Source organism: Hylobates moloch, unplaced genomic scaffold (genome assembly GCF_009828535.3).
Source record: "Hylobates moloch isolate HMO894 unplaced genomic scaffold, HMol_V3 SCAFFOLD_9, whole genome shotgun sequence".
Taxonomy (NCBI): domain Eukaryota; kingdom Metazoa; phylum Chordata; class Mammalia; order Primates; family Hylobatidae; genus Hylobates; species Hylobates moloch.
The window spans coordinates 27229024-27244052 of NW_026652284.1; the positions used below are offsets into that span (position 1 = coordinate 27229024).

Below are 15029 nucleotides of genomic sequence, written 5' to 3' on the forward strand. Positions count from 1 at the left end.
ATTAAGCTAATGAAAGTGATTATAGTAATGCGGCTTTTTAATATCCCTCATGATTTGACACCTTGTCAGGGTTACTTTGGAATACTGTCGAAGTCTTGGGCAGGGTAAACACCTTTGGAGATTGAGCTAGCCTTTTACTTAATTAAAGCTAACACTTTGATCAGATCAGTGTCAGAAGATTACTTCTCCATTGCCTTCAGAAATGCTCTAGTAACTCTTTCCTTACTGCTTCACAGCCTCCCCTGGTGAAGACACAAACTGTCACCATCTCAGATAATGCCAATGCTGTGAAAAGTGAAATCCCAACCAAAGACGTCCCTATTGTCCACACTGAGACCAAGACCATCACTTATGAGGCTGCCCAGGTAGGTCATGGTTTGATGCTTCAGAACAAAAGGCTGCAAACAATATTAATCACCTTTCTTCACAGAGTTTCTAGTCATTTATTGCCAAGAATACCAGGTTTTTCTGGGGCAGTTCTTTTCAGAAGAGATTACTGGTCTAAGAAGGTCCCAGACTACTTCATCTAAAGCAAAAAATTGAGCAGAGCACACTGGTGTGTGCCTGTAGTCCCAGCTACTCAGGAGGCTGATGTGGGAGGATCTCTTGAGCCCAGGAAATACCATCTAAATTTTTTTTTTTTTTTTTTGAGATGGAGTCTCACTCTGTCACCCAGGCTGGAGTACAGTGGCGCAATCTCGGCTCACTGCAAGCTCTGCCTCCCGGGTTCACGCCATTCTCCTGCCTCAGCCTCCCAAGTAGCTGGGACTACAGGTGCCCGCCACCACACCTGGCTAATTTTTTGTATTTTTAGTAGAGACGGGGTTTCACCGTGTTAGCCAGGATGGTCTTGATCTCCTGACCTCGTGATCCTCCCGTCTTGGCCTCCCAAAGTGCTGGAATTACAGGCATGAGCCACCGTGCCCAGCCTAAATTTTTTTTTAAAGCAAAATTGTCTTAGATCTGATTGCTTATATCCACCCAATTCATTTGCATAAGGCAGTCTAGTGTAATGGTTGAGAACATGGGCTTTGGGTGTGAAAAAACCTGAGTTCAAGTCCTGGCTCCTCCGCTTAGTGACTTGGACAAGTAATTGAATATCTCTGAGCCTTGATCTCTGCCCATGATGTTAATATCTACTTCATGGTGTTATGAGGATTTAAGTGTTTTTTTGTTTGTTTGTTTTTTGAGACGGATTCTCAGTCACTCTGTCGCCCAGGCTGGAGTGCAGTGGCGTGATGATCTCAGCTCACTGCAACCTCTGCCTCCTGGGTTCAAATGATTCTCCTGCCTCAGCCTCTACAGTCATGTGCACATGGCTAATTTTTGTATTTTTCGTAGAGTTGGGGCTCACCATGTTGGCCAGGCTAGTCTCGAACTCCTGACCTCAAGTGATCTGCCTGCCGTGGCCTCCCAAAGTGCTAGGATTATAGTTCTTTTTAGAAGAAATTACTGTGGCTGGGCGCAGTGGCTCACGCCTGTAATCCCAGCACTTTGGGAGGCCGAGGCGAGCAGATCACGAGGTCAGGAGTTCAGGACCGGCCTGGCCAACATGGTGAAACCCCATCTCTACTAAAAATACAAAAATTCGCTGGGTGTAATAGCAGGCACCTGTAATCCAGCTACTCAGAAGGCTGAGGCAGGAGAATCACTTGAACACAGGAGGTTGCAGTGAGCCGAGATTGCTCCACTGCATTAAAAAAGAAGAAGAAGAAGAAGAGATTACTGGTGAGCCACTACGCCTGGCCAAATTTTCTTTTTTGAGAAAGGGTCTCACTCTGTTGCCCAGGCTGAAGTGCAGGTGGCACGATCGCAGCTCGCTGCAGCCTAGACCTCCCAGCCTCAAGCAGTCCTCCCACCTCTGCCTCCCAAGTAGCTGGAACTACAGGCGTGCACAGCTGCACCTCGCTAATTTTTTGTAGTGACAGGATTTCACCATGTTGCCGTGGCCAATCTCAAATTCCTGGGCGCAAGGGATCCAACTGCCACTATGCCCCTGCTGAAAATTTTTTTACTTCCTACTTTCAGTAAAACGTCTCTTTCATTTTTGGTAGTTTGAATGGACTAGAATTGATTTATGTTGAATTGTTTTTCTTTTGTTATTCACAGAAGCCAAAAGTAAGAAAAACAGTTCCCTCTATAAACTGAGCTGTTATTTCATTCCTGCAACAAATATTTATTGAGCATTCACAGTATTAAGCTAAAGCAATGTATAAGGTCTACACAGTCCCCACCCTCTGGAACTTGCATTCTAGTTAGGAGAAACAGGCAATAAAGCACATAAACAATGTATAAGTCAATTTCAGACAATGGTAAATGCTATAAGGAAACTAAAATGGGGTAAAGAGTTAGAGAATATGGGATTACATGAAAGATTGCCACTTTGGGACTAGGATAGTCAGGGAATTCCTCTCTGAGGAGGTGACATTTTGGCTGAGGTCTGAATGATGGGAAAGAGATAGCCATGTGAAGTTCTGGCTAGGTGCTTTCACATAAATCTTTTCACTTAATCCTCACCTCACCATGAACTGGATGATGTTATCTCCATTTAGGAAACAGTGTGGCTTGGTAATTTAAAAGCATGTGCATTGCGGGGCGCGGTGGCTCACGCCTGTAATCCCAGCACTTTGGGAGGCCAAGGTGGGCGGAGCACATGAGGTCAGAAGTTCAAGACCAGCCTGACCAACATAGAGAAACCCCGTCTCTACTAAAATACAAAAAAATTAGCTGGGCTTGGTGGTGCATCCCCAGCTACTCGGGAGGCTGAGGCAGGAGAATTGCTTGAACCTGGGAGGCGGAGGTTGGGGTGAGCGGAGATTGTGCCATTGCACTCCATCCTGGGCAACAAGAGTGAAACTCTGTCTCAAAAAAATAAATAAATAAATAAAAGCATGTGCATTGCAATTAGAAAAAAGAGAATTAGGGTTGGTCACAGTGACTTTAGGGTTGGTCACAATCACTTTGGGAGGCTGAGGAGGGAGGATCAGTTGAGACCAGTAGTTCCAGACCAGCCTGGGCAACAAAGTAAGACCCCCATCTCTTTTATATATGTATTTTATATATATATAATATTATATATAATTTATAATTATACATATTAAATTATATAATTATATAATTAATACAACATAATTGTATTAAATATATAAACTAATATATAAGTATACATTAAATATATAATATATATATTAGCTGGGTGTGGTGGCATAGCTGTAGTCGCAGCTATTCAGAGGCTGAGTTGGGAAGATTCCTTGAGCCCAGGTGTTCAAGGCTACAGTGAGCTAGAATCAGGCCATTGTACTCCAGCCTGGGCAACACACCAAGACCCTGTCTCAAAAAAAAAAAGAGGGCTGGGTGCAGTGGCTCATGCCTGTAAACCCAGTACTTTGGGAGGCCGTGGTGGGTGGATCACCTGAGGTCAGGAGTTCAAGACCAGCCTCACCAACATGGTGAAACCCTATCTCTACTAAAAATACAAAATTAGCCGGGCACGGTGGTGCACGCCTGTAATCCCAGCTACTTGAGTGGCTGACGCAGGAGAATTGCTTAAACCCAGGAGGCGGAGGTTGTAGTGAGCCAACGTGGCGCCATTGCACTCTAGCCTGGGCAACAAGAGCAAAAGTCCATCTCAAAAAAAGAAAAAAAAGAGAAAGAGAGAAATAGAATTTGTACCCTAGCTCAATCAGGTAGGTACCAACTAGGTAACCTTAGGCAAGTTGCTAATCTCTCTAAGCTTGTATTTCCTTGGCAGTAAAGTGGGGATAATACCACTGACCATTGCAAGCTTTGGAGGAAAATTAGGTGAAATGATGTCTGCAAAGCACTGGGCATGTTCATGGACACTTAGTGTCAGTATGCTTCCCTATTCTCTCTCTCGTGGTCTAGAGTGTGGATTTTGAGTTTGGTACATAATGAGAGTTTAATTAGCCAGGCATGGTGGTGTGCACCTATAGTCCCAGCTGCTTGGGAGGCTGAGGCAGAAGAATCGCTTGAACCTGGGAGGTGGAGGTTGCAGTGAGCCGAGATCGTGCCATTGCATTCCAGCCTGGGTGAAAGAGGGAGGGTCCATCTCAAAAATAAATAAGTAAATAAATAAACAAATAATAATGAGAGGTTGTGTAAAGTTTATCGATACTAACAAAGTGGCATAATTGAAGCAATGAGCCAGGCATGGTGGACGCACCCATAGTCTCAGCTGCTCAGAAGGCTGAGGCAGAGGCTCCCTTGAGCCCAGGAGTTCGAGGCTGCAGTGAGCTGTGATTGTGCCACTGCACTCCAGCCTGGGGGACAGAGTGAGGCCCTGTATCAAAAAAACAAAATGAAATAAAGTAGGGAGAGGTCTGGGGCCAGGAATATGACTAGAACATCTCTGGAAAAATGCTTGTAAAGAACTGAAGTGTCTGAGGAAACAAGAAAAAAGAAATGTGTCAGTTGAGAGAGACAGAGAAATGAATGAATAGGTCTTGGCAGTGAAGGGGACTGAAAAAGGAATAGGAAATTACTTTAAAATTGTACATGCTATTAGCCAGAGGATATAGGAAATAATTACTTCATATGGCAGAGAATCCCTTTAAGTTGTCAGTACCATGGAAACAAGCTAAATGTCCATCAGTGGAGAGCTGGTTAAATACATTATGGTACATCCAATTAAGGTAATTCTGTGTGGCCTTTAATAAAAGCTTCTGATGGGAACAAGCTACATGATAAATTGGTAAGTGAACAAGCATGGTGCACTATGGTGGTACTGTTTATGGAGGGGAGAAGGGATGTATATTGCAGCTGTGTGTGTTTAGGCTTGTATATCATTACACTCTCTCTGAATGGGTACTAAAAAACAAAACAAAAAACCAACCAAAATGTATAGTGGCCCCTGATGAAGGAGACTGAGACTGCAGGACTCAGGTCAGGAGTGGGAGGGAAACTGACTTTTCACTGTACAACATTTTGAAGTATTAAAATTTTTATAGCATAGACATAGCCAAAAAATTTTATTTTATTATTATTATTATTTAGAGACAGTCTTGCTCTGTAGCCCAGGCTGGAGTGCAGTGGCATGATCTCAGCTCACTGCAACCTCTGCCTCCCAGGTTCAAGTGATTCTCGTGCCTCAGCCTCTTGAGCAGCTGGGATTACATGTGCATGCCACCACACCTGGCTAATATTTATATTTATATTTTTATTTTTATTTTTGTTTAAGACAGAGTTTCCCTCTTGTCGCCCAGGCTGGAAGGCAGTGGTGCCATCTCAGCTCACTGCAACCTCTACCTCCTGGGTTCCAGTGATTCTCATGCCTTAGCCTCCCAGGTGGCTGGGATTACAGTTGCCCACCACCACACCCAGCTAATTTTTGTATTTTTAGTAGAGATGGGGTTTCACCATGTTGGTCAGGCTGGTCTTGAATTCCTGACCTCGTGATCCACTCACCTTGGCCTCCCAAAGTGCTGGGATTACAGGCGTGAGTCACCACCGCACCCAGCCTAATTTTTATATTTTTAGTAGAGACAGGGTTTCACCTTGTGGGCCAGGTTGGTCTCAAACTCCAGGCCTCAAATGATCAGCCCGCCTCGGCCTCCCAAAGTGCAGGGATTACAGGCATGAGCCACCGCACCCTGTGCCCCCAAAATTTAAATGGTTCAAAATAAATTGTTTTAAAAGTTAGAGCCACACTGCCCACAGAAGTCCATGTGGTGTGGGTGTAGGTAGCTCCTACAAAAAAAGGAAATGGAAGCAGTCATTTTAAAATATCCTAACATATTAGAGAAATATAAAGGCAGCGTGATATGCTTGACAGAGCCCATGGGCTTTTTAATTAGAGTGACTTAGGCCTTAATTCCGACATTTGCTAGTTTTGTGACCTTGGGCAAGTCCCTTATCTTTTTGAGCCTTAGTTTTCTGTTCTGAAAAATGCTGTGATCAAGTTATTGAAATAAGCACAGTGTTTGCCTGGTATTTATTAGCTATTCATAATGGTAGCTATTATTATATTGCGTTGTTAAACATTTGCCTTTATTTCATTTTAACCAGGCTTAAGACAGTCAGTCAAGATACAAATTGCTTTTTATTTTATTTATTTGTTTGTTTATTTTTGAGACGGAGTCTTGCTCTGTCGCCCAGGCTGGAGTGTAGTGGCGCGTTCTCGGCTCACTGCAAGCTCTGCCTCCCGGGTTCACGCCATTCTCCTGCCTCAGCCTCTCCGAGTAGCTGGGACTACAGGCGCCCGCCACCACACCCAGCTAATTTTTTGCATTTTTAGTAGAGACGGGGTTTCACCGTGGTCTCGATCTCCTGACCTCGTGATCCGCCCGCCTCGGCCTCCCAAAGTGCTGGGATTACAAGCGTGAGCCACCGCGCCCGGCCCACATTGCTTTTTATTACTTATGCTGGACAGTGGGGTAGAGTGGGGAAGAGTGTTAACTTTTGAGTCAGAGTCAGATTTCCTGGCTTTGAACCTGCCCTGTCACTTACTAGTGTGCAGTCAAATTACTAAATCGCCATGTGCCTCAGTTTCCTCATTTGTAAAATATGGCTAATAGTTGTACCTCATAGGGTTGTTGTCAGGAATAAATGAATTAATGCACATAAATGTTTCTAAAGTGCCTGGCAGATAATAAGCACTAGATATTAATTTGCAATTGTTATTATTTATTTACTATTTCTACTTTTGCTTTTATTATCTTGCTGGATAAGTAAGCCTGAGCATCGTTTTTTTATTCATTCACAGTCTCCATGCTTTGGAAAACATGGTCAGAGGGGATAGTTTTTACGTGTAGTTTTTCATGTGTGTATATGGGTGTGTTTGAGGTAAAATTTACATACAGTGAAATGCACAGACAGGGTCTTACACTGTTGCCCAGGCTGGAGTACAGTGGCATGACCACAGTTCACTCGACCGTTTGGGCTCAAGCGATCCTCCCACCTCAGCCTCCTGAGTAGCTAGGACCCCAGGCGCACACCACTACATGTGACTAACTTTTTAATTTTTTTTTTTTGAGACGGAGTCTCGCTCTGTCACCTAGCCTGGACTGCAGTGGTGTGATCTCAGCTCACTGCAATCTCTTTCTCCCGGGTTCAAGCGATTCTCCTGCCTCAGCCTTCTGAGTAGCTGGGATTATGGGTGCGCGCCACCATGCCTGGCTAATTTTTGTATTTCTTTTTTCAGTAGAAACAGGGCTTCGCCATGTTGGTCAGGCTGGTCTCGAACTCCTGACCTCATGATCCTCCCGCCTCGGCCTCCCAAAGTACTGGGATTACAGGCGTGAGCCACTGTGCCTGGCCTAATTTTTTAATTTTTTATACAGACGGGGCTCACTTTGTTGCTCAGGCTGATCTCGAACTCCTGGGCTCAAGCAATCCTCCCTCCTCAGCCTCCCAAAGTGCTGGTAGTACAGATGTGAGCCACCATGCCTAGCAATTTGATTGGTTTTGACAAATGGCTATACGTGTGTAACCAAGACACATTTAGGATACAGAACATTACTCCTGAAACTGGCTTCATAGCCTTTTCCATCTGATGTCTACCCCGTTAGGCAGCCAGTGCTCTGCTTTCTATCAGTATAGCTTAGTTTTGCCTGATTTGGACTTCATGTAGGTAGAAGTATACAGTAGTACACTTTTGTCAATGGCTTCCTTCTTTCTTTTTGAATTGGAGTCTCACTCTGTCACCCAGCCTCCTGGAGCACACTGGTACCATCTCGGCTCACTGCAACCTCCACCTCCTGGATTCTAGCGATTCTCCTGCCTCAGCCTCCTGAGTAGCTAGGATTACAGGTGCCCACCACTTCACCTGGCTAATTTTTGTATTTTTAGTAGAGACGGGGTTTCACCATGTTGGCCAGGCTGGTCTTGAACTCCTGACCTCAGGTGATCCACCCACCTCGGCCTCCCAAAGTGCTGGTATTACAGGCCTGAGCCACCGTGCCCAACAGTGTCTGCCTTCTTTCTGAATATAATGTTTTTTAGATTCATCCATGTTACGTGAATCAGTAGTTCCCTCTTTTTTATTGCCAAATAGTATTACATTGAATGAATATACCACAATTTGTTTATCCATTCATTTGTTGATGGACAATTGGATGAATTTCAGTTTGGGAAAATATTAATAAAGCTGCTATGAATGTTCATGTACAAATCTTTTTTTTTTTTTGAGACAGAGTATGGCTCTGTTGCCAAGGCTGGAGTGCAGTGGCATGATCTCAGCCCACTGCAACCTCCGCCTCCCGGTTCAAGCGATCCTCCTGCCTCAGCCTCCAGAGTAACTGGGACTACAGGCATGAGCCACCACGCCCAGCTAATTTTTTGGTATTTTGTAGTAGAGACAGGGTTTCACGATGTCGGCCAGGCTGGTCTCAAACTCCGGACCTCAGGTAATCCACCTGCCTCGGCCTCCCATTGTGCTGGGATTTCAGGCATGAGCCACCGTGCCCGGCCACAAATCTTTTTGTGGGCGTTTCATTTATCTTGAGAAAACATCTAAGAGTCAAATTGCTGGGTCGTAGGACAAATGACCATCATGAGGAAACATTGGTAAGAGGATCAAGGAAAAGAGACCCTGTATGGGAACAGGGTAAGTAGGAAAACATCAGTGTCTCCTGCATCTTTAGCCTTCTTCAGAGACAGAAAAGAGACTAGAGGGAGCGGGCAGGAGGTAGATAAAGATAGAGTCACAGGTTTATAGAGGAATTCTTCAAAAAGCTTTAGCCCTTCTGGCATGCAAATTCATGTTATAACAATTTATCAGCTAATTTTATTTGTATAATTTCTTTGTATGCTCACAACAGTGCTACGGTGTAGGCAGAACACATATTCCCATATCGCTTTTATTTTTTATTTTATTTATTTCTTTTTTTTTTGAGATGGAGTTTCACTCTTGTTGCCCAGGCTGGAGTGCAGTGGCGTAATCTCAACTCACTGCAACCTCTCAGCCTCCCAAGTAGCTGGGATTTTTTTTTTTTTTTTTTTTTGGATTTTTTTTTTTTTTTTTTTTGAGATGGAGTCTCCCTCTGTCACCCAGGCTGGAGTGCAGTGGCGTGATCTCGGCTCACTGCAACCTCCACCTCCTGGGTTCAAGAGATTCTCCTGAGTGGCTGGGACGACAGGCGTGTGCCACCACGCCTGGCTAATTTTTGTATTTTTAGTAGAGACGGGGTTTCACCATATTGGTCAGCTGGTCTTGAACTCCTGACCTCGTGATCCGCCCGGCTTGGCCTCCCAAAGTGCTGGGATTACAGGTGTGAGCCAATTGCGCCCAGTCCCCAGTATTGCTTTTATAAATGAGAAAACTAGACTGGGCACAGTGGCTCACACCTGTAATCCCAGCTATTTGGGCGGCTGAGGCAGGAGAATCGCTTGAACCCAGGAGATGGAGGTTGCGGTGAGCCGAGATCCCACTATTGTACTCCAGCCTGGGGAAAAAGCAAAACTCCCTCTCAACAAAAAATAAAATAAATAATAAATAAAAATTTAAAAATCAAATAAATGAGAAAACTAAAGCTCAGAGAAGTCAGAGTGACTTGCCCAAGGTCCCACAGCTGGTTACTGTCTGAGTGGGGACCCAAACCCCAGACTTCAAACAGGGAGTTTCTTGCCCTGAGTCCTAGTTCAAACACCCATTAGTCTTGGGCAAATTCTTAACCTCTCTGGAGCTCTGTTTTCTTAACTGTACAGTGTGTATAATAATGGTTCCTCCCTCAGATATTGAGAGGCATAATTGAGATAACAGTTGAATTATATGCTTGGCACATAGTAGGAGTATAATAAATATTAGTTGAGTCCGAATCTAAAGTAGGTGACTGGGCCGGGCGCGGTGGCTCAAGCCTGTAATCCCAGCACTTTGGGAGGCCGAGGCGGGCAGATCACGAGGTCAGGAGATCGAGACCACGGTGAAACCCCGTCTCTACTAAAAATACAAAAAATTAGCCGGGCGTGGTGGCGGGCGCCTGTAGTCCCAGCTACTCAGAGAGGCTGAGGCAGGAGAATGGCGTGAACCTGGGAGGCGGAGCTTGCAGTGAGCTGACATTGCGCCACTGCACTCCAGCCTGGGTGACAGAGCAAGACTCCGTCTCAAAAAAATAATAATAATAAAAAAATAAAAAATAAATAAATAAAGTAGATGACTGGTCTTGGCTGAAGAAAATATTAGTTAGCGGCTGGGCACAGTGGCTCAAAGAGCTGTAATCTCAGCTCTTTGGGAGATGGAGGTGGGCAGTTCACGACGTCAGGAGTTCGAGACCAGCCTGGCCAATATGGTGAAACTCCATCTCTGCTAAAAATACAAAAATTAGCCGGGCGTGGTGGCAGGCGCCTGTATCCCAGCTACTTGGGAGGCTGAGGCAGGAGAATTGCTTGAACCTGGGAGGCAGAGGTTGCAGTGAGCCGAGATCACACTATTGCACTCCAGCCTGGGCAACAGAAGCGAAACTCCATCTCAAAAAAATATATATATATACAAAAATTAGCCGGGCATAGTGGCGTGTGCCTATATTCCCAGCTACTCAGGAGGCTGAGGCAGGAGAATTGCTTAAACCCAGGAGGTGGAGGTTTTGGTGAGCTGAGATCACGCCACTGCTCTCCAGCCTGGGCAACAGGGAAAGACTCCATCTCAAAAAAAAAAAAAAGCTAATGTTTGAAAGGCATTTGTGAACTATAAAATGCTATACATGTGTTAATTTTGTCATTTTTGACCTGTGGTTTTTTTTTGAGACAGAATTTCGCTCTTGTTGCCCAGGCTGGAGTGCAATGGCGCAATCTCGGCTCTCTGCAACCTCTGCCTCCTGGGTTCAAGCTATTCTCCTGCCTTAGCCTCCCAAGTAGCTGGGACTGCAGGCATGCACCACCACACCCGGCTAATTTTGTATTTTTAGTAGAGATGGGGTTTCTCCATGTTGGTCAGTCTGGTCTCGAACTCCCGACCTCAGGTGATCTGCCCTCCTCGGTCTCCCGAAGTGCTGGGATTACAGGCATGAGCCACCGCGCCCGGCCCCTGCCTCCTATTTCTGATCCATTCCTGTCACAGACTCAATGCTAAGGAAACTATACCCATCCAACTTTTTTAGAAGGAACTTTGTGCCCAGGGAATTTATTTTATTTTATTTTATTTATTTATTTTTAGACAGAGTCTCACTCTGTTGCCCAGGCTGGAAGCGAGGTGGTGGGATCTTGGCTCACTGCAACCTCCACCTCTCAGGTTCAAGCAATTCTTCTGCCTCAGCCTCCCGAGTAGCTGGGATTATAGGCAAGCGCCACCACGCCCGGCTAATTTTGTTTTTTTAGTAGACACAGGGTTTCACTATGTTGGCCAGGCTGGTCTCAAACCCCTGACCTCAGGTGATCCACCCGCCTACACCTCCCAAAGTGCTAGGATTACAGGCATGAGCCACCGAGCATGTCCCAATTTATTTTATTAAGAGGTAACCCTGAAGAAAAAAAAAAAAAAAAAAAGAGATTACCCTGGCCAGGTGCGGTAGCTCACACCTGTAATGCCAGTACTTTGGGAGGCCGAGGCAGGCGGATCACCTGAGGTCGGGAGTTCAAGACCAGCCTGGCCAACATGGAGAAACGCCGTCTCTACTAAAAATACAAAATTAGCCCAGTGTGGTGGTGCATACCTGTAATCTCAGCTACTCAGGAGGCTGAGGCAGGAGAATTGCTTGAAACCGGGAGGCGGAGGTTGCAGTGAGCCGAGATGACACCACTGCATTCCAGCCTGGGCGACAAGAGCGAAACTCCGTCTCAAAAAAAAAAAAAAGAGGTCATTCTAAGGGAATGAGATTTTTGCATCAGAACGTGCGGCTGAAGAGCAAAGCTGCAGCCTGCAACATCTGCCCGGTCTTCCTGAGAGGCATGATGATGAGCCACGCTTTCTTCTGCAGACTGATGACAACAGTGGAGACTTGGACCCAGGAGTCTTGCTGACAGCTCAAACTATCACATCTGAGACCACAAGCAGCACCACCACAACTCAAATTACCAAGGTAACAGACCAGCTAAACCTCCTTATGGAACCCAGGGGCAGGCTGAGCTTGCTGCCACTTCTCTGCAAGAGGACCCTAGTCCATAAGCAAATATTTTCAGCTCCATCCCTAGTAAGCCACATTATTCAAAGAGTCCTGGATGGAAAGGCCCTGCTGCCTTCCCCAGCAATAAATCTAGGGAGATACCCTGAGAGTATCCCAGGCTACTTAGTCGTCTCCTAAAGGTAGGTGTGGTTGTTCTCTTTATACATCTCTCCCTCTGGTCAGTGAGTCCCCTATCTGGCTGTGGAAGTAAGTTCAAAAAGTCAGCCTGGCCAGCCATGGTGGCCCACACCTGTAATCCCAGCACTTTGGGAGGCCAAGGCAGGTGGATCACCTGAGATCAGGAGTACAAGAGTAGCCTGACAAACATGGTGAAACCCCGTCTCTACTAAGAATACAAAAATTAGCCGGGTGTGGCAGCATACACCTGTGGCGGCATTCGGGAGGCTGAGGGAAGAGAATTGCTTGAACCCAGGAAGCAGAGATTACAGTGGAGCAGAGATCGTGCACTGCATTCCAGCCTGGGCGACAGAGCAGACTCCATCTCAATAAAAAGTTAACTTAAGGGGCCAGGCGTGGTGTAATCACACTTGTAATTGTAATCCACAGTGGTGTAATCCTCAGTGGTGTAATCCACTGAGACGGGTGGATCCCTTTAGCCCAGGAGTTTGACATTAGCCTTGGCAACATAGTGAAACCTCATCTGTACAAAAAAATACAAAAAAAAAGAAAAAAAATTTGCTGGGCATAGTGGCGCATGCCTGTGGTCCCAGCTACTTGGGAGGCTGAGGTGGGAGGATCTCTTGAGTCCAGGGCATCAAGGCTGCAGTGAGCTGTGATCATGCCACTGCACTCCAGCCTGAGTGACAGAGCGAGACCCTATCTCTGTAAAAACAAAACAAAAAGTCAGCTTAAGGGAAATTATTTTTGGTATTTTTATACAACCATATTTTCCAAGCCCAAAATCAGAACTCTGGGTCTGAGGAAGAATTTTTACAGCATTCCAGGGACAAGGCCATGAGAACTTGTTTGGATGATGAAATATTGGAATTATTAGAATATAGTTTATAGGAAGCAAGAGAGAGAAAATATCTAAAATTGGAACTACCCCCAGAAAATCAGAGGCAATCGATGTTTGCTGTAGCACTAGAGGAAAATACTTTTTTTAACAGGTAAGAAACATAGCTTCTTGACCAAGCTCTGTCATCAATACACAGATGACTGGAAACCAGTTAACTTAATGTGTCTAGACCTTGGTTTTCCTCATCTACCAGAAAGAGAAATCTACCCACCCTCAGGAGATTATGTGAGGACCTTTTGACATCAATAATATAAAAATGCTTTAAAATACAAAAGCGCAGTTTCAAGCTGTGTGACATATTTGTTCATAGCCTTCAGATTTTTTTCCTCTTGAAAATGATTATGGTGGCTCATGCCTGTAATCCCAACACTTTGGGAGGCCAAGGCGGGTGGATCACCTGAGGTCAGGAGTTCAAGACCAGCCTGGCCAACATGGCAAAACCCCATCTCTACTAAAAAAATAAAAATTAGCCGAGCATGATGGCACACGCCTATAGTCCCAGCTACTTGGGAGGCTTAGGCAGGAGAATCACTTGAACCCAAGAGGCAGAGGTTGCAGTGAGCTGAGATCATGCCACTGCACTCTAGCCTGGGCAACAGAGCAAGACTCCGTCTCAAAAAAAAAAAAAAAAAAGATCAATTAAAATGTATAGGATCAGTATCCAGTCTCTAAAACAGAAATGTATAAGAGAAGAGCACAGAAAGTCCTATTTTGTTTACTTGCTAGATTTCTGTGGTATTCAGGAGGAAGAAAAAGGAGAAAGTAAATACAGAATTGTGATTTTCTATTTAGCTTAATAAAGATTTTAGTAATTCAGCCTGGGCGCGGTGGCTTACACCTGTAATCCCAGCACTTTGGGAGGCTGAGGCGGGCAGATCACGAGGTCAAGAGATCGAGACCATCCTAGCTAACAAAAAAACCCGTCTCTACTAAAAATAGAAAAAATTAGCTGGGCGTGGTGGCGGGCGCCTGTAGTCCCAGCTACTTGGGAGGCTGAGGCAGGAGAATAGCCTGAACCTGGGAGGCGGAGCTTGCAGTGAGCCGAGATCGTGCCACTGCACTCCAGCCTGGGCGACAGAGCAAGACTCCATCTTAAAAAAAAAAAAAAGATTGTAGTAATCAAGGCTGGGCATGGTGGCTCACGCCTGTAATCCAAGCACTTTGGGAGGCTGAGGTGGGCAGATCACAAGGTCAGGAGTTTGAGACCAGCCTGGCCAACATAGTGAAACCCCATCTCTACTAAAAATACAAAAATTAGCTGGGCATGGTGGTGCATGCCTGTAGTCTCAGCTACTCAGGAGGCTGAGGCAGGAGAATTGCTTGAACCCGGGAGGCAGAGGTTGCAGTGAGCTGAGATCACACCACTACACTCCAGCCTGAGCAACAGTGCGAGACCCCGTCTCAAAAAAAAAAAAAAGATTTTAATAATCCAAGGGAGTAGAAGTGTGCTCTATAAGGGAGTAGAAGGAGCAGGTCTGGTTGAGATTTTGGACAAGTAGGTTAGAAAGCTGCCCTTTGCAGTACCCAGCAGTAGATTAAAATTTGGAGTGGAGCTTTCGGAATAATCTTTGCTATTTTTCTTTTTTTGTTTGTTTGTTTGTTAATAGAGACGAGGTCTCATTATGTTGCCCAGGCTGGTCTCAAACTCCTGGCCTCAAGCATTCCTCCTATCTCAGCCTCCCAAAGTGTTGAGATTACAAGTGTGAACCACTAAACCTGGCCTCTTTTTCTTTTTTTTTTTATTCTTGTTATATCGCTGATCTCATATGACATCCACTCTTTGGTTCCAGACTGTAAAAGGTGGGATTTCAGAGACACGCATTGAAAAGAAAATTGTGATCACAGGAGATGCTGATATTGACCATGATCAGGTGGGAATGTTGAGATCTGGGCCTGGGAGGGCTCCCTGGGCAGGAAGACCAATGAATACAGGAGTT

The 15029-nt window shown here is 45.3% G+C and overlaps 1 protein-coding gene across 5 annotated transcripts in view; it reads left to right on the forward strand.

Annotated features, from left to right (window-relative positions):
* The window catches only part of EPB41 (erythrocyte membrane protein band 4.1), a 227662-nt gene that overhangs the window by 205337 nt on the left and 7296 nt on the right, over positions 1-15029 (forward strand). For all 5 annotated transcript variants that reach the window (XM_032759550.2, XM_058444377.1, XM_032759535.2 and 2 more), the window contains 3 exons: positions 237-365; positions 11868-11969; positions 14883-14963. In XM_032759550.2, the coding sequence (XP_032615441.1) occupies positions 237-365; positions 11868-11969; positions 14883-14963 (312 nt within the window). The remainder of the gene's footprint in view (positions 1-236; positions 366-11867; positions 11970-14882; positions 14964-15029) is intronic.